At 39.5% G+C, this 20,198-nt stretch overlaps 1 protein-coding gene across 1 annotated transcript in view; it reads right to left on the bottom strand.

The window, feature by feature from the left end:
• LOC111146710 (sperm associated antigen 1) overlaps nucleotides 1–20,198 on the bottom strand; it is a 64,243-nt gene extending 44,045 nt beyond the window's left edge. Inside the window, exons 1-7 of the mRNA XM_022502378.1 lie at nucleotides 20,059–20,198; nucleotides 17,493–17,652; nucleotides 9,197–9,322; nucleotides 5,545–5,609; nucleotides 4,537–4,646; nucleotides 3,692–3,797; nucleotides 553–683 (exon numbers count right to left, since the gene is read on the bottom strand). Coding sequence (XP_022358086.1) covers nucleotides 553–683; nucleotides 3,692–3,797; nucleotides 4,537–4,646; nucleotides 5,545–5,609; nucleotides 9,197–9,322; nucleotides 17,493–17,652; nucleotides 20,059–20,198 — 838 coding nt within the window. The remainder of the gene's footprint in view (nucleotides 1–552; nucleotides 684–3,691; nucleotides 3,798–4,536; nucleotides 4,647–5,544; nucleotides 5,610–9,196; nucleotides 9,323–17,492; nucleotides 17,653–20,058) is intronic.

Raw genomic sequence — 20,198 nt, forward strand, 5'->3', positions numbered from 1 at the left:
ATTTAGATGAGATATCTAGAACTGTAAAATCATAGAAACAGAAAGGAGAATTGTGGTTGTCAGAGACTGGCGGGAGGGGAAAGTAGAGTATTATCATTTAACAGGCAGAGCGTTTCAGTCATGCAGGATAAAAAAAAAAGTTCTGGAAATGGAGGATAGTGAAAACTGCACAACTATATGAATGCATTTAACACCAATGAATTGTACTGACAAATGATAAAGATGATAAGTTTCATGTTATATATATTTTACCACAATAAAAATAACTGAAAGATAAAAAGAAAACCAACAATGGTTCAAATGTAAGCTTGAGATATTTCTCTAAAACCATATATATTTTATTTAATCTCCTGGGATTATTAACTACTTCACACAAATAGCCAGGAATTTAAATTCCAAGTTAAACTGGAAGTTAAAAGTAACTTTATGAAAGTGATGATTCACAGAAATTAGAGTGTTTTTGAAGTAGGCTTAATATAATCGTAAGGAGTGTCTACAAATAGTCTAACAAATCCTGACATAAATTTAAAGCACTCTGTGAATGTTTTTTACCTTTCAAGTTTCCAGGTTCTAACTCCAAGACCTTTTCACAATTCCGGAAAGCACTGTTCCAGTTCTGTAGTTTGAGTTCTGCTTGAGCACGGTTGTTATAGGCTGCCACGGTGGGGAGCACGGATATGCTCCTACAAAAGAGACACTTATTGGCAAAAATAGACCAGTGGAAAACCTAAGTAGATAGATAAACGCAGCTAAAATTGTGAAAACAATTATAGCCTGTGTTAAGGGTGCAATTGTGTCCCCCAAACTCACAGGCTGAAGTCCTCACCCCAAGCAGCTCTGAATATAACTGTATTTGGAGATTGTGTTTAAAGAGATGATTAAGTTAAAATGAGGTCATGAGGGTGCCCTCATCCATTATGACTGGTGTCCTTATAGAAGGAGGAGATTAAGACAGAGACACAGCCGAGAAAAGACCACTTGCAGACAGAGAGAGAAGATGGCCACCTACAGGCCAAGAAGAGGGGACTCAGAAGACACCAGCCCTATTGACACCTTGATCTCAGATTTGCAGCCTCCACACAGTGAGAAAATAAATTTCTGCTTTTTGAGCCCCTCAGCCTGTGGCACTTTGTAATGGCAGCTCTAGCAAACTATACAGCTGACATCATCAAGTGTAATAAAATATAGTTCTGTAGACACACTGAATCAATATTTAGACAGATGCTGAACATTCAGTTAAGCAGTTTAAGGTTGACTCTGGCTATAGAAGTAACCTACATACCCACAGATCTCCTTAAAAACCAGATTAGTTAACATCAAATATCAAATACATTATTTTGACACCTCGGGGACAATTTCCTAGTACCAAAAAAATGGAGCAATCAGCCACAACTAATATCCTTTATTAAGTTGCTATGGTGAGTTTACTTTGTAATCTAAAAACAAGAGTTTAGTGTGTAATCTAAAACTAGATTTAATTCTAAGGAAATGATCATAATTTAATCAGAAAAAGTTAATTGAAGGAGAGAGTAGTATTTACTGAGGAGTACAGACTTTAAGAAATTTTGTTACATTAAGGGTATGAAAGCCAAATAACTGATGAAAAGAAGGACTTAAAACCTCCCCTGTTATTGCTTAATAAGTCGATTTGGAGTGCTGTGAAGTAATGCATTCCTAAGTAGGAAAGATAAGGGTATCAGTGCACTGAGTTTTCTAAATCTGGAAAAAGAATAGACAATGAAAAGGGAAAAAAGCCACAAAAAGTAGCAATTTACTAAGATCATTAAAGATGAATATGAAGAAATCACATGGTTGGATAGAGACCAAAGACAGACAATACAAGAATGACTAATACAAGCACCTGACACCGAGTACCTCCCAAATGCCTAGCACAAATACCACACTCATTTAATACTCACTACAATCCATGAAGGAGATATTACTGCTCTTCCTACCTTACAGATGAGAAAAACAGATATGACAGAAAGGCTAAGTAGCATGCCTGAAGCCACAGGCTAGTAAGTGAGAGGCAGGACTCAAACCCAGTGTACTCCAGCACCTGCTGTCACTACCACCAAGTTGTCCTGCCTTTGTGTTGTTTTATTAAACCCTCACAGCAGCTCTGAATTAGGCACTATAACAACCTCATCACATTGAGGAAACTGAGGCCAGAGAGGTGAAGAAACTGCCCAGGGTCAGAAAGTGGCAGCTGAGTTTCCTTACTGCTATGTGGCTTTAACTGTTCACCACTCTGATTTCTTAAAAGAGGGAAAATTATGCTCCCTGTAATAGACTAAGAGATTCTCTACTGGTGGAAATCTACGAGAAGAGAGAGAACAACATCAAGCTGACTTCCACCTGCGTGAAAAGGGAAGACAAATACTGAGTGAGAGATAGATTAATAGCCTTTTTACCTTGCACGTTCATTTAAATAGGGGAAACAAACTTCTTTAGAGAAGCAACATTGAAGAAAAAAATCTTCCTTCCAAAGGTGAAAAAAAGATCATAGAGAGTTTATTTCTAACATAGCATAAGGGATTCTATAAGCACAATGAGTTTGTAACAATAATTTAGGAAATTAGTCTACTTTTTGTTTTCTGTTAAGAGCTTCAGAAGTGCACATAAGTGGACACCTGAGTGGCTCAGTAAGTTAAGTGTCTGCCTTCAGCTCAAGTCAGGATCTCAAGATCCTGGGGTCCAGCCCCACACTGGGCTCTCTGCTCAGCAGGGAGACTGATTCTCCCTTTCCCTCTGCCCCTCTACCCGCTCATGCTCTCCCTCTCTCAAATAAATAAATAAAATCTATTTTTAAAAAGTCCATATAAGTATTTATTGAACATCTACTATGAACCAGGTACTTCGTTGGGCACTGGAGATACAAAGTTATAAGAAAACTGATAAGGCCACTCTGCTCTGACAGAGTTTACAGTCCAGTTACTATCAAAATACACAAACTTAAACTGTACCTTCAACAAGTACCACAAAGGAGAGGCAAGACTGCTCTAAGAGCCTATAAATTGGGAGTCAGAGGTGGGGAAGAGTAGAGTAGGGTGGAGACTTAGCCTTGTCTGGGAGGTAAAGGAAGACTTCCCCAAAGAAGTGAAGCATGGGATGAGATCTGAAGGTAAATGTGAATTAACTAGATAACGAGAAGAGGAAAGAATTTCTACACAGTAGACCCAGCATATGCAAAGGCCCCGTACTGGGAGGTAGCATTATTAAGTACTAGGATTAGATCCAGGCAATCTAACTGCAGAACCTGAGTTCTTACCCTCTATATTATATGGACTTTCTGTCACACTCCATTCAGATGGCTTTTATTTTCTCTGGAAAATGGGAAAGTTAGGACCTCTGTCAAAACTGGGGATCAGGGAGCTTAAGAGGTTGAGAAAAGTATTGAAAAACAAGGCAAAAAGCACAAGTGAATTTATGATAAATCATAATTATAATATCTCTAGTAATTCTGACACAAAGTTTTTAACTTATTTATATCATTTCAATGATTAAATATAAACATTATCATGTTTTTTAAATGGCAACTTTAAACCACAACAAGGGGTTCCTGGCTGGCTCAGTTGGTAAAGCATGCAACTCTTGATCTCCAGGTCCTGAGTTCAAGCCTCATATTGGGTGTGAAGCCTGCTTAAAAAAAAAAAAAAGGTGACAGAAACAACAACAAAAATCTGCTCACCTAGTATAATACATCACAGCCTCTTCATAGTCCCCTGAGTTAAAAGCTTCATTTCCTTTTTCCTTTTCATGAGTAGCAAGAAAAGTCTTTTCCTTCTCAGTTAGACCTAGAAGTAAAAATATAATTGAACAGAATTTTTAAAAAGTTTAAATCCAAAAATGCTTATTTTAACAGAAACAGTCATTTGTGAAGTAAATAAAAGAAACATTTCCTAAGTTTAGGAAATGTTTCCTTAAATAATTCACAATTGGGGGGGGTTAGATTTTTTAAATTATTATTGGTTGTATTTTACTTTATTTTTTTTAAAGATTTTATTTATTTATTTGACAGAAAGAGATCACAAGTAGGCAGAGAGGCAGGCAGAGAGAGAGGGGGAAGCAGGCCCCATGCTGAGCAGAGAGTCCGACATGGGGCTCCCCTGGGATTATGACCTGAGCCAAGGCAAAGGCCCAACCCACTGAGCCACCGAGGCACCCCTGTATTTCACTTTAAAGGTGCTATACACCAACGGACTTTGAGTGAAAACAAATAAACGCTATATCATTTTTGTTTTGAGGCCAAAAAAAAAAGGGATTTGAAAAATAGAATGAAAAATGATAGTTAAAAACTAGGTTTATATTTTTGAGTCTTACTAAATTTAAGTAGTGTAACTATTACTCATATAAAATTAAGTAGTTAAAGGATGAAACTGAATTTGTTAGAAGTGGTCAACTCTAGGAGAAAAATCCATAAACTTTTAGTGGAAATCTATAACACTTAAAGAGAAGGTTATCTAGTTTGATAGTTTTTATTATAATTTTGAAAATGTGAAAGTTATGAAATTATTCTTATTTTTTCCCAATTACCTGCTGTGTCTATTCTTGTCTCAATTTTAGACAAATGTGACTTGTTGTTTACTATAGTTTTTTCTTTGTAATCTTCATCAATTTTTGAACATTCCTTTTCCACGTCAAACCTTAAATGAAAGAAAACAAAAAATGTACAAAACAAGCAAGGAAATTAAATTTATTATTGATATTCTTATGTCATACCACTGTGCCTTTAGAGACATATTCTAAAAATGCATAACAGGTTCATATTATAAGTCATCTGTATTCGCTCTTAGAAACCACGTAATTCAAGTGAGGACTTCAAAATTAATCAGAACTTTGTCATTAAAATTGTGACTAATTTATCTCGACTTAAACTTTTTTGCTCCTTTTTATTTTTGATGGACATAGGATTACCTGAATTATTTTTGGTTGCTTTTATAAACAAAAGGATGCTATAGATATTTATTTAATGAAAAAATAAGATCAAAAGTGCTTATGTTACAGGATTTCTTTTCCTTCTGTGTCCACAATTCTTGGTCATGCCACTATGAAAAATGAAGGGGTAGACCAGAGGAAGAGTGGTGGGCAGCAAAGCAACATTTATTGAGCTATTGAGCGATAGTACAAAGCTCCTGAAAAGGGAGAGGAACCCAGAGGGTTGTAACCTGGAGTGTCTAAGTCTAGGGGTTTTTATGGACTTGCTGGTGGGCTGTTTTAATCTGGTTAATTCTCCACGGGTCTTTCATCCAATCAGGTTTGTGTCATCTATCATGGGGGGGCAGGGAACATTGGAGGACTCCTTCCAGGGTGGTGTAAAACCCTTTTAAGGGTGGTTTCCACTTGGAGGAGGTTGGGCTTGTCCCTGCCTGCCTTCCTTCCAACTGTTATTCATTACTTAGACCAGATACTCTTAGTACTCTACCAAAAGTAACTTGGCAGTCTTGATATGTTCAGACTTACAATAATTAAGAAGTTACTATAATATTTTATGGTAGGGAATTTTTCAGTGACAAATTTTGTATTACGAAATATAAAACATACTTATCCCATTCTGCATAATCCCTCGGAATTTTCTTTTTAGGTCGTCTGCTATTAGAATATTTTTCCTGAGAGAATAAAAGCATATTTTATGAGACATATTTAAGATTAGCAGGTTTTATGATAAATGCAATGTTAAGTATTGAATTAAGATATATTAACTGAGGGGCGCCTGGGTGGCTCAGTGGGTTAAAACCTCTGCCTTTGGCTCAGGTCATGATCCCAGGGTCCTGGGATCAAGCCCCGCATTGGGCTCTCTGCTCAGCAGGGAGCCTGCTTCCTCCTCTCTCTGCCTACTTGTGATCTCTGTCTGTCAAATAAATAATAACTTTAAAAAATAAATAAAAATAAAAATTATTTAAAAAAAAGATATATTAACTGAGTGGATAAGAAAAATAGGTCCTCTTGAAGTTATAACAATTCAAGTACTGTAACTATTAACATACAGCACATTAAAAAGGATTTTAAATCGGTAGTTAATTCTGGGATCAATCTATTGGACTTTAAGTATGTATATAAGATTTAAAAACTCACATGTATGAAATGTGATTTTTTAGCAATTTTCTTATAATAAAAACGTAACCAACTACCATCCATTCTTTTAAAACCTAGGCATTGGAGGGATGCCTGAGTGGCTCAGTTGGTTAAGGTCTGCTTTTGGCTCAGGTCCTGACCCCAGAGTTCTGGAGGTGAGTCCCACATTGGGCTCCCTGGTCAGTGGGAAGCCCACTTCTCCCTCTGCCTGCTGCTCCCGCTTTTGCAACAAAAGACACCTGACTTGGACTAATCCTATTAAAAAAGAATAAACTAGGACACCCAGGTGGCTCAGTCCGTTAAGCATCTGCCTTCAGCTCAGATCATGATTCCAGGGTCCTGGGATCAAGTCCCAAATTGGGTTCCTTGCTCACTGGCAAGCCCGCTTCTCTCTCTGCCTCCTCTGCCTGCCATTCTGCCTGCTTGTGTGCTCGCTCTCTCTCTGACAAATAAATAAAATCTTTAAAAAAAATAAATAAACTATTGGCTTACATAACCAAATTGATGAAATGGCAGGTGTACTACTAGCTAAAGGATTCTATACTCTCTCTCCCCAGCTCTCCCACTGTCCCCCTCTCCCTAGTGTCTGCTTCTTTCTGCCCACAGATTTCACTTTCCCCCCACTGGCTACTTGCTTTTCCCATATAGTAGGCACAGTGGCCACAGGCAGTACAGGATTATAACCTCACAGGCCTCCCAACCAGAAAGAAGGAGAGTGACTCTTCTCTCCACCTTTAGTTAGAGAAATCCCGGGAAGGTCTCGGCATTCCCTAGCTTGGGTCATGCGCCCTTCCCTGACCAAGCACTAGCTTGGTGCTATTCTTTGGCTCAGCCTAGGTCGCATGCCCACACCAAGCACTTGCGGAAAATGGGAGGAAAGCAAACGAGAGCCATTATGCTCATCAACAGTTTCTTAAATGGTTTCTTAAAAGTCAATCACAATCTGAAACCAGTTTGAATGGGTTGTTTACCCATGCACAATTTTGTAACACTGGGTGTGGTCATCCAAAGTTACGCAGATCTTCCAAACACACATATATTTCATTATACAATTTAAAAATCTTATCCATTAATATCTTCATCAAGCTCATCAGAAGAGTCTTTAAGTATCCCCTTTAGGGGAAATTTTTTGTCACAAGCAGGTATTAAAGAGCCGCAAAAGAACATGAAATACTCCTAAATTGTGATGAAAAGCTCAGATTTTCTCACTGGGAAAAAACACCGCCAGTTGTTTTCCTTAAAATGACAGGCCCACTTCATTCATTTTCAATACAATGTTTGTCAAAAACCCAAGCCTGAATAACTATAATTTGTCTGTCAGTTGCTCTTTCCGGTAAAACCTGTTCAGGGAAAGAGCTGACTTAAGCTGACAACTCATTCACACGAGTCTTGCCTCTCGAAATAAGTGCCAGGTTTTACCTCACAGTCAAGAGCTTTTTGAATACTTCTGTCACACAGAATATTAGAAAGAGGTGTCCTCAAGACTCAAGACTTAACAAAATAAATACGTTTTATTGTTTCATCAAAGACATTTTTAAGTCAAATTGGAGTTTTTGACTATAAATAGGGAGCCATGGAGAAAACAGCGACTACCAGCCCATTTTGGTGCCACTCCCTGCCTTGATTCATGCTAAGGCCCGACACCTTCACCCTCAATACAAATGTCAATGCAGTGAAAAGAACAAAGCAGTAGCATTATTTTTAAAAATAGCATTGATTTTCCAGACCCTCTGGAAGGATCTCTGGGAGAACCAGGGCCCATAAATTATGCTTTGGGAACCACTGTACCACTATTCTCTCTACCCCACGGAACTATAACCTTCTGTTATATTTTCAGGGCACAGACTTAGCAAATAATGGGTGTTCAATAGATACAAATATATTGATGACAGATAGTGGCATCCTTTTTGAGGATTACAGTGTACCTCATTTACATGAGCAATTCTTAATGGGGAGGGAAAAGATGCAGGAAAGTAAATTATTAACGAGCAGTGTAATGAAGAGCTATGGATTTTTTTTAAATAAAACTGAGTATTCAAACAAAGTTTGAATTTTCAAACAAAACAAAGTTTGTTTTTTCAAACAAAACAAAACAAACAAACAAAAAAAAAAGAAATGAGAATAAAAAGAATAAGTTAACCCAGAATGAAGAGACTTGAATAGGCAATCTTTCAGAAATGATAGGAATAAAAGAAAAAAGTAGGGCAGAGGGAACGGAATGTCGGATCCACATGAAAGGCCAGAGACTCCCAATGCCCAGGACACAATGGCTAGATTCTGGAATAACAGGGTCAGGTAGATCTTCTGGCCAGAAGCTCAGTTTTAACTTGAAGTTAAGTATAAATGGACCTGGGACTCCCAACAGGTCCCTTCTCTACGGAACCCATGGGTAAAAAAGGAAAGGTCTACATGACAAAATAGGGATCAACCACAGAGAAATCATCATAAGGGGCTGGGGTAATATGCAGTAAACAGAGGAATGACATTTTCAGCAGCTTCAAAGTATCTGTTTAATACTTTAAATCCCAAGTTCATCAAGTAATAAACTATTTCCTCTATACCTCCATTGGACAGACAAAAGTATTCCCTGAAATTCTCTCCCACTGAATTGGATCTTTTTTTTTTTTAAAGATTTTATTTATTTATTTCACAGACAGAGATCACAAGTAGACAGAGAGGCAGGCAGAGAGAGAGGGGGAAGCAGGCTCCCCGCCTAGCAGAGAGCTCGATGTAGGGCTCAATCCCAGGACCCTGGGATCATGACCCGAGCCAAAGGCAGAGGCTTTAACCCACTGAGCCACCCAGGCACCCCCACTGAATTGGATCTTATGTGCTCATCAAAACTGGTCAGAGAAGAACAGAAGTCACAACAAAAGAAAAAATGAGAAAAGGCAGTGAGCCCAAGAAGCAAGCCTTGAAAGGAAAATGCGGTTTCATCTGGATCTCCAAGTGATGAAACACGCCTCCTGGAGAAGACAACAGCATGCCGTCAGTTTCAAGATAATCCCCAACTCTCCGAGGACATCACACTGTGGTTACTCTGATTAAACATTAGCTCTCTTAGCCAACAACAATCTTCTGCCCCCCACCGCTACCCACACCTCACCCCAAAACAGCCTACCTTACTAACATGAACACGGCTGTTTGAACCACGAACTGGAGGCAAATGATCTTCCATTGCTGGAGATGTTTCAGTTTCATGAAAGTGCATTTTATTTTCGTCTTTTTTAATTTCTGACACCCAACTCTGAGAAGCAGGAGAAAGAAGAAGATAAACATACAGTTTGAAGTAATTAACCAGGTGTTAGGATTATACATTATCATCATTTCCTATGGGTCCATATTTTGGGTGACAATTTGGTCATGAATTCTACCTGTGATGCCCTTCTACTATGCTCTTAAATTATGGTAAAATACACAAAACAAAATCGATCATCTTAACCACTTTCAAATGTGCAATTCAGTATTATTATGCATATCTGTGCTGCCCTTCCTACTTCTATTATTTTGCAAGTTTACTCTCAACCCTTCCAACAAGCTTTCCCTGAACTACCTGGTTGGGCTAGAAATGTTCCTCCTCCATGTTTTAACAGAGATTTAAAATAATCCATGTACTGTTCATCTCTCTCACATTTCTGTAAGTTCCTTGAGGGCAGAACCTATGTCTTAGTCTCATCTTTGTGATTCAGGAACCTAGCACAGTGTCTGGCACATAATAGGTTCATAATCATGTTTATTAAACTGCATTGTCACAGGTTCTAGGAAGAAATTGAGTGAGAGACTTGTTATCTGTGAAATTCTATTATTGTTATTCAGCAGCTATACGGTGAACGTCTCATGTTAAATTAGGCACCATGATACAGCACTAAACTAAATTATCTGTCCTAATTGTACAGGAGGCAGGGGAACAAAATGGGAGCACAGAGGTGAAAGAAGGAGAAGGAACAGAAAAACAGTAAGAGGAGAAAGGTAAAAAGGAAGAGGAGGCATTACAGAGAAGGACAAAGAGTAAGAAAGAGAATGGGGGGAGAGGGAGAAGTGCCAGGGAAAAGCATGAAAGAAAGAGAGAAGAGGCAAAGTCAAGAGGTGACTGAAAAAGAATATGCAACTGGAAAAAAAGCAGCTTCTGCAACTAAAACTATGCTGTTATTCCCCGGACAATAAAGTCAAAGAACTCTGGACACAAACTGTTATTTTAATTTATAGATTAATTACCAGGTTTTCAATTTCAAGTCAGTAAAATGGCAAAATGAGAAAGCTGAAAGTTTATTTTTTTTAAGATTTTATTAATTTATATATTTGACAGAGAGACAGTGTACAAGCAGGGGGAGCAGTACAGGGGAGGGAGAAGCAGGCTCCCTGCTGAGCAAGAAGCCTGATGCAGGGACTCAATCCCAGGACCCAGGGATCATGGCCTGAGCCGAAGGCAGATGCTTAACGGACTGAGCCACCCAGGCACCCTGAAAAAGCTGAAAGTTTAAAAAAACATAGCATTCTGGGTTAGAGAATGCATATTCCTCAAAATTGTCTTCAAATGGGGTGCCTGGGTGGCTCAGTGGGTTAAAAGTCTCTGACTTCAGCTCAGGTCATGATCCCAGGGTACTGGGATTGAGTCCCACATCGGGCTCTCTGCTCAGCAGGGAACCTGCTTCCCCCTCTCTCTCTGCCTGCCTCTCTGCCTACTTGTGAACTCTCTCTCTCCTGTCAAATAAATAAATAAAATCTTAAAAAACTGTCTTCAAATGTTTTCAAATGTAATACATTAATAAAGTAAATTAATATATTAATAAAGTAAAGTAAAACAAAAAACTGTTGCTCCAGAGACGCCTGGTGGCTCAGTCGGTTAAGCTGCTGCCTTTGGTTCAGGTCATGATCCCGGGGTCCTGGGATCAAGTTCTGCATCGGGCTCCTTGTCCAGCAGGGAGCCTGCTTCTCTCTCTGCCTCTGCCTGCCACTCTGTCTGCCTGTGCTCTCTCTCTGACAATAAATAAATTTAAAAAAACAAAAAACAAAAAAACTGTTGCTCCAGAATCTGTTTTAAGAAGTTATTTCTTGGGGCACCTGGATGGCTCAGTTGTTAGGTGTCTGCCTTTGGCTCGGGTCATGATCCCGGGGTCCTGGGATCGAGCCTCACATCGGGCTCCCTGCTCGACAGAGGGGAAGCCTGCTTCCCCCTCTCCCGCTCCCCCTGCTTGTGTTCCCTTTCTCACTCTATCTGTCTCTGCCAAATAAATAAATAAAAATATTTTTAAAAAAGGTTATTTATTAAGCAAAATGAAACCACAAAAGAACTCAGAAAATACAGGTAAATATGCATCTGGTGGAGAGGAAGCTTTCTCAAGTATAAATGCAAGAAAACATAAGGGATAAAACCAAGGGATAAAGTTTTTTTTTAATGAATAAACATGAAAAAACACCACACACAAGATTTAAAGACTAATGACAAAGGAAAATTTAGAATATATGCAACAGAACTATTACTCATAAATAAGGAATACATGGACAGAAAAATCAATAAAGGGACATCTCCTCCTGGTCCTGACGGAGTAATAGGACTGGATCTGCCATCCCGCTTAAACTCTAGAAAACTGGATAAATATATGAAACTGTGGTTTTCAGACATCAGACAACAGGTAGCACGGGAAAATGGTCCTTGAAAGAAAGGAAACAACGGAGAGATTGGGGCCTGCACTGGCCCCAATTTACTGCCCATAATTTCCAGGCTATAGCACAGGGAATGAAAATCCAAACAGCCCTGTGGTCTCACTGAATTCAGAAGAACACAGCTCAGGCTTCAGGGAGGCAAAGATTACAAAGATCTGGGATGCAAAATATCCAAGAGGAGGGAGCCAGAGAGAGAACTCTAAGGAGGACCTGAACAGCACTGTATCTGTTACAGAAATGTAATTCAGAGTCAAAACCTTTCTTACAATGAAAAGGTGAGGCCCAGATGGCATCAGTGGTGAATTCCGGAAAATATTTAAGGAAGAAATAATACCAACCACACACAAACTTTCCTAGAAAATTTAAGAAGAGAGAACACTTCCCAAATCATATTCTATGCTGCCAGCATTACCCCATTACTCCATCCAGACATTATAAGAAAACTACAGGCTAATATCTCTCATGGTTGTAGACACAAAAAATCCTTCATAAAATTTTAGCAAATTAAGTTCAGCAATATATAAAAAAGATACAGCATGACTAAATAGAGTTTATCCTCGAAGGCAAGCTGGTATAACATCTGAAAACAGAGTACATAATTTACCTTATTAATGACTACAAAGGAAATCTTATATTCCTCTCAATAAATGCAGGAAAAGCACTTCATAAAACTCTATACCCATTCATGTAAAAATTCTCATCAAACAAGGAATAGAAGGGACACTCCTCCACTTTATAAAGGATCATGTCATAAAATCTAAAGCCAACACTATACTTAATAGCGAATGGCTGGGGGCACCTGGGTAGCTCAGTGGGTTAAGCCTCTGCCTTTGGCTCAGGTCAATGATCTCAGGATCCTGGAATCAAGCCCCCCCCCCCGTCGCATCAGGCTTGTTGCTCAGCAGGGAGCCTGCTTCCCCCACCCTCTGTATGCCTCTCTGCCTACTTGTGATCTTTGTCTGTCAAATAAACAAATAGGAAAAAAAAAATAGTGAATGGCTGAATGATGTCCCCTTAATATTAGGAACAAGACAAGAATATCTGTTCTTATCCTTCTATTCAACATTGTACTAGAGGTCCAAGTCTGTGCAATAAGGCAAGTAAAAGAAATAAAAGGCAGCCATCCTGGAAAAGGGGAAGTAAACCTTTCATTATCTGCAGATAACATGATCCTGCATGTCACAAAATCCAATGAGGGCGCCTGGGTGGCTCAGTGGGTTAAGCCTCTGCTTTCAGCTCAGGTCGTAATCTCAGGGTCCTGTGATCGAGCCGCATTGGGCTCTCTGCTCAGTGGGGACCCTGCTTCCCCCTCTCTCTCTGCCGGCCTCTCTGCCTACCTGTCATCTCCCTCTGTCAAATAAATAAATAAAATCTTTTTTTTTTTAAATTAGTAAAAAAAAAAAAAGAAAACCCAGTGAATCTACAAAAAAGCTACTAGAACTAATTTGTAAATTTAAGAAGATCACAGGATACAAGATCAATATAAAAGATCAATTAGATAACTATAAATTTGTTATATACAAATAAAAATTGAAATTAAACTTCCACTGATATGAGGTATCTAGATTAGTCAAACTTATGAAACAGAAAGTAGAATGGTGTTTGCTAGGAGCTGAGGGGAGGGAGAAATGGAGAACTATTGTTTAATGAGTATAGAGTTTCAGCTCTGTAAGATAAAAAAAAAAGTTCTGGAGATTGGTTGCACAATGATATGAATATGACACTAATGAATTGCACACTTTTTATTATATTCAGAGATTTTTAGTTATATTGACATTATTATGTTCAGAGATTTTTGTCAATATAACACTAATGAACTCTACACTTAAAAATGGCTAAGATGAATGCAAGCTGGTGCAACCACTCTGGAAAACAGCATGGAGGTTCCTCAAAAAGTTGAAAATAGAGCTACCCTATGACCCAGCAATTGCACTACTGGGTATTTAACCTAAAGATACAAACGTAGTGATCGGAAGGGGCACGTGCACCCAAATGTTTATAGTAGCAATGTCCACAATAGCCAAACTATGGAGAGAACCTAGATGTCCATCAACAGATGAATGGATAAATAAGAGGTGGTATATATATACAATGGAATACTATGCAGCCATCAAAAGAAATGAAATCTTGCCATTTGCGACGACGTGGATGGAACAAGAGGGTATTATACTTAGCAAAATAAGTCAATCAGAGAAAGACAACTATCATATGATCTCCCTGATATGAGGAAGTGGAGATGCAACGTGGGGGGTTTGGGGGGTAGGAAAAGAATAAATGAAACAAGATGGATCAGAGGGAGACAAACCATAAGAGATTCTTAATGTCACAAAAAATTGAGGGGGGCTGGGGGTAGGGGGGTAGGGAGAGGGTGGCAGGGTTATAGACAAAGGCAGGAAGAGTATGTGGTATGGTGAGTGCTGTTAAGTGTGTAAACGTGGCGATTCACAGACCTGTACCCCTGGGGCTAATAATACATTATATGTTTATAAAAAAATTAAAAAAAAATTTTAAATGGCTAAGATGGTAAATTTTATGTGATATGTATTTTACCACACCAAAAATAAATGCATACATACATACATAAAATTTCATAGTTAGGGTGACTCAGAATGAGCAAAAATAAATGAAATTAAAAAACATTAACTTTTACAATAGCGTAAAATATATTAAATACTTAGGAATAAATTAAAGAAAAAATATGCAAGAACTGCACACTGAAAATTACAAGACACTGGCACAAAAAACTAAAGAAGACTTAAATGAACAGAAAACATACAAAAGTTCATGGATCAGAAATTTCACTATTGTTAAGATGTCCGTTATTTTGAAATTGATCCATAAATTCAACACAATCCCAACCCAAAGACAAGCAAGTTATTTTGTAACAACTATCAAGCAAAGGACCTAGAATAGCCAAAACAACTATGAAAAAGGGAAACAAAGTTGGAGGATTTTTTCGATCTGATTTTAAGACTTAACCATAATCAAGAGAATGAGGTACTGGAGGAAAAGACAGACATTTAGATTAACGAAAATAGAGAGTCCAGAAATAGACCCACACATACATGGCCAATTGATTTTTGATGATTATACCAATAAGTTCAATGGGGAAAGGATAATCTTTCATTAAGTGGTACCTGAAACCTTGGATATCTATATTATATGTGTGTGTGTGTGTGTACCCCAAAATTAAAACAGATCCTAGACCTAAATGTAAGAGTTAAAATTAGAAACTTCCTAAATCATATGAAGAAACTTGGGGATCTGGGATTAGACAAAGGCTTCCCAAATAGGACACGCAGCACACACTGTGAAAGAAAAATTGATTTCATCAAAATTTAACACCTTTGTTCTTCCAAAGTCACTGTAAAAAAAAATGAAAAGGCAATCCCCTTTGCAAATATCTTGCAAAAAATATTTTGGGGATTGCCTTTTCATTAGATGTATCTAATGAAAGACATGTATGAAAGACATGTATTTTACAACTCAATAAGAACAAAATACTACAATTTTTTTTAAAGATTTTATTTATTTATTTTACAGAGAGAGAGAGAGAGAGATCACAAGTAGGCAGAGAGGCAGGCAGAGAGAGAGGGGAAAGCAGGCTCCTTGCTGAGCAAAGAGCCCGATGCGGGGCTCGATCCCAGGACCCTGAGATCATGACCTGAGCCAAAGGCAGAGGCTTAAGCCACTGAGCCACCCAGGTGCCCCACTACAATTTTTTTTTAATGGGCAAAGTATTTAAAGACTTCTCACAAAAGAAGATATATGGAAGGGAAATAAGCACATGAAAAGACACTCAGCAAAGTTAGTCACTAGAGAAACGGAAATTAAAGCCATGATGAGATACCACTGCATACCCAACAGAACAGCTGAAATTAACAAAACTGGCAGTACTAAGTGTGAACCAAGATGCAGAGCAACAAGAATTTTTATCCATTACTGGCAGGAATGCCATTTTGTTCATCAACTGGTAAGTGGATAAACTGAGATATCTATACAATTCACTACTACTTAGCAATTAAAAGAAACAAACTATGGACATGCAACAACATCGACACATCTCAAAAGCATGATGCTAAGTGAAAGAAAACACGAAAAGACCATATACTGTCTGACTGTATTTATAGAAAAGTCTCAAAAACACAAACCCAGGGGCGCCTGGGTGGCTCAGTGGGTTGAGCCTCTGCCTTTGATTCGGGTCATGATCTTGGGGTCCTGGGATCGAGCCCCACATCGGGCTCTCTGCTCAGTGGGGAGCCTGTTTCCTCCTCCTCCTCTCTCTCTCTCTCTCTCTGCCTACTTGTGATCTGTCAAATAAATAAATAACAATTAAAAAAAACAAACAAACAAAAAAACCCACAAACCCATAATGGTAGAAAGCAGTTCGGGGTTACCAGGGACCAGGATGTGGGGTCAGCACTGACTGCACAAGCATAAGGAAATTTTTCAGAGTAATAGAAATGTTTTAGAGCACAGACAGGTGTCAAAACTCAGTGAAGTGTAGGCCATTAAATTTTTATTTGAATGTAAATTATGCTTCAATAAAGCAGATTAAAAGAAATCACTGAAGATACAGGCCATTAACAAAAGAAGAAATTCAACTTATGGACAAAAAAATTTAATGAGGTAGGGCGCCTGGGTGGCTCAGTGGCTTAAGCCTCTGCCTTTGATTCGGGTCATGATCTTGGGGTCCTGGGATCGAGCCCCAAGTCGGGCTCTCTGTTCAGCGGGGAGCCTGCTTTCCCCCCTCTCTCTGCCTGCCTCTCTGCCTACTTGTGCTCTCTGTCAAATAAATAAAATCTTAAAAAGAAAAAATTAATGTTGCTAGTAATCAAATATGTAAGTTTTTCAATTATTTAATTGATTAAAAAATGATTATAGAGGGCACCTGGGTAGCTCAGTGGGTTAAAGCCTCTGCTTTCGGCTCAGGTCATGATCCTGGTGTCCTGGGATTGAGCCCCACATTGGGCTCCCTGCTCTGCGGGGAGCCTGCTTCCCCTACCCCGCCCCCCGCCTGCCTCTCTGCCTACTTGTGATCTCTGTCTGTCAAATAAATAAATAAAATCTTTAAAAAAAAATGATTATAGGGTGGCTCAATCAGGTGAGTGTCTTCCTTCAGCTCAGGTCATGATCCCACCGTCCTGAGATGGAGCCCTGCATTGGGCTTCTGCTCCGCCCACAATCTGCTTCTCCCTCTCCCTCTACAACCCACCCCCCCCACTCATGTTTGCGCACGCATGCACACACACTCTCTCTCAAATAAATAAAACCTTTAAAATGATTATAGTATCCAATGAAGAATACCTTAAATGGGCACTCTTATATATTGCTGGTGAAAAGAGAACAAAGGCACAACTTTTCTGAGAACATGGTAATGTGTTTCAACAGCTTCTGGATTATTCACATCCTTTGATCAAGCAACTTAATTTCCATTAATTTATGCTGAGGAAATAACCAGCGTGGTACAAAAGAAATTACAAACCAGTATGTTTGTATAGCACAATTTATAGAAGCTCAGCGAATTATTACGTTTCTTTGATAGAAAAGTCATTTAAAATACGCACATGGGTGTCCGGACACAAACATACACATTCATATTATTCTGGGTTTGAGAAGGAACCAATACTACCTAAGTGATTACCACTAAAAGCCCTTCACTGACAAAAAGTAAAGAAGCCAAGGATTTTAGAAAAGTGAAGGAGACACAGATACAACATGAGAATGTCACAAAAAACAGGGTCACTCTATACCTTTATATCACCGTCAATTTTTTCCCATTCTTCTGCTGTAAAACTGGCTGCTGTTGCTGCAGGTTTATCTTTCCTCAAAGCTCTACTTTCAGGAGCCAAGCCTTTAAGACGATTTTCACAGAATTCCGTAAGTTCAGGATAATATCCTTCCTCACCAGACCTTTAAAAAAAATTCAGAACTTTGGAGTCACCACTTTCTTTTTTTTTTTTTAAGATCTTATTTATTTATTTGACAGAGATCACAAGTAGGCAGAGAGGCTGGCAGAGAGAGAGGAGGGAAGCAGGCTCCCTGCTGAGCAGGGATGTGGGGCTCGATCCCAGGACCCTGGGATCATGACCCGAGATGAAGGCAGAGGCTTTAACCCACTGAGCCACCGAGGTGCCCCAGGAGTCACCATTTTCTTTAGAGCCCATGTACATTTGCAGGCTGGGCTCCCTGGAGCAGAGGGGTTCTGCGGAGCTCTCCAGGGCTGCCCCTGCACTGGGAGGGAGCTGGGCTGTGTGGGGGCATCCCACTTTCCTTCCTCAACCAGCACAACCTTCACTTTTAGCCGTTAATCTATGGAGTGATACAGTGAAGGAAAAAATGGAGCTACAAAGACACCAGCTTCCATCACACACTTTGGAAAGTTGAGTAAATGACATTTTCTCTCCTTTAACATGTGTTCATTTTGTTACACAAGGTAATTTTTAACTTATAAATGAAAATTCAATATTAGAGACAGGCGGAAAGTGAGACTGGATTTTCTTCCCAAGGAGGAGTTTGTAGCTCCTTTTTTCCCCCCAAAGGGATAGGAAGAGAATGGCAGAGGAGTGGTTCAGAACAGCAAGCCTCCAAATTCAACCACTCAAGGAACAGAATTCGTTCCTAGAGAGTTGTAAGGAGAACTCTGTTCTTTGTTTTTGAAGGAAAATCAATCTTTTCCCCTTCTGTTATAGATCTGTTTACCTTTAAATTTTTAGAAAAATAGAAAAAAATTCCCATTTTCAAATAAATTTTTCTTAAAAATAAATTCTGGGGATGCCTGGGTGGCTCAGTTGGTTAAACGTGTGCCTTCGACTCAGGTCATGGTCCCACAGTCCTGGGATGGAGTCCCATGGCCGGCTCCCTGCTCAGCCAGGACCTGTATCTCCCTCTCCCTCTGCCCTCCACTTGTGATCTCTCTCACTCTCTAGCTCAAATAAATAAATAAAATCTTTTAAAAAAAGATTTTAAAATTTTAAAAAAAAGATTTTATTTATTTATTTGACAGACAGAGATCACAAGTATGCAGAGAGGCAGGCAGAGAGAGAGAGGAAGGGAAGCAGGCTCCCTGTTGAGCAGAGAGCCCAATGTGGGGCTCAATCCCAGGACCTGGGATCATGACCTGAGCTGAAGGCAGAGGCGTTAACCCACTGAGCCACCCAGGTGCCCCAAATAAATAAAATCTTTAAAAATAAATAAATTCTGAATTGATACTATATAAGTGAATTAAGTTCTTCACAGAATTTCTTAGAACCAACAGTGTGGGGCTTGCAAACTCTTCCATCACATAAACTGCTCGTTTTCTTTACCAGTTGGCCACACATAAAAGAAAATGTTTTTCTACTGCTGAGAAAAAGAAAAGGAAAAATACGTGTCTCACTCTCCGTTTCAGAAATGAGGAGGTTGTAACATCGACTGTGTCTGGGCACCAGCGGGGATGCTGAGGGAGGACAGGAGGCTGAAGGTGATGAGAGAGAAAAAGGAGAGGACACAGTGATGAGGAAACAGAACCACCATCAAACAGAAGGAGGACTACTGATGTCGGGGGGAGGAGGGATTCATGCTCCACAAGGGCTTTCACAGTAACAGGCTACTCTCCAAATGAAAACCCCTCAGGACATCCCAAATGGGGGGGTACCCGCTGGGGTGCCCCAGACCAGTGCTGCCTGAAGTGGGCTCCCTTGACCACCTGCATGTCAGTCAGCCAGGCACTCGTTAAAAACACCTGTTCCTGGGCCCCACCCCAGGTTTCCGGAAGCAGGGTCCCTGGGAATGGGACCCTCAAATCTGCATTTTTAACAACCTTATAAAGTTTGACAATCACCACCGTGGGCCCCTTACCCCAAGAAGGTCAGGATTCCCTGCTTTCGGGTCCCACCTCCAGGCTTCCCCACCATCCTCTCCTTGAGACCAGCTCACAGGAAGTCACCAACCTTGTTGGCAGGTGGTACGGGGTGGTGGGAGTACCAAAGATCTTTATCAGCTGGTAGCATGGTGAGCTAATCTTATTTCCTAATGGCTACTCTCATGGCTACTTTATCTTTTCCTAGGAAATGTGGAGGAAGCAAGAAAAAAATGTCCTCTTGCATACTGATGAGCCTTAAGCTGCAAGCTGGAAGTAGACCTAGACAGAACCTTCTAAACTAACCACGGGATCAAAACAACTATTTTGGAACCGAACATGGGGAAAACAAAACAAAACAGAAACCTCAACAATCTCAATGTGTGAAAATGTTCTGTAACATTTCTAAGAGTACCAGTTTTCAGAAGGCAACAATGTAATTGGCATACTGAAACATAAAAGGATTTTTGAATGCTTACCTGAGCACATAAAGAATTTTTTCCAAGTGTTTAACATCTGAACATTTTTCAATATACTTAAAATCCAAATGTTCCACAGGAATTTTAAATGTTTTTGTTGTTCCAAAGCCCCATAATGATGGATAATCGTTGGCAGTCAT

The sequence above is a fragment of the Enhydra lutris genome, unplaced genomic scaffold (assembly GCF_002288905.1).
Source record: "Enhydra lutris kenyoni isolate GAN:26980312 unplaced genomic scaffold, ASM228890v2 scaffoldscaffold14, whole genome shotgun sequence".
NCBI classification, from domain to species: Eukaryota; Metazoa; Chordata; class Mammalia; order Carnivora; family Mustelidae; genus Enhydra; species Enhydra lutris.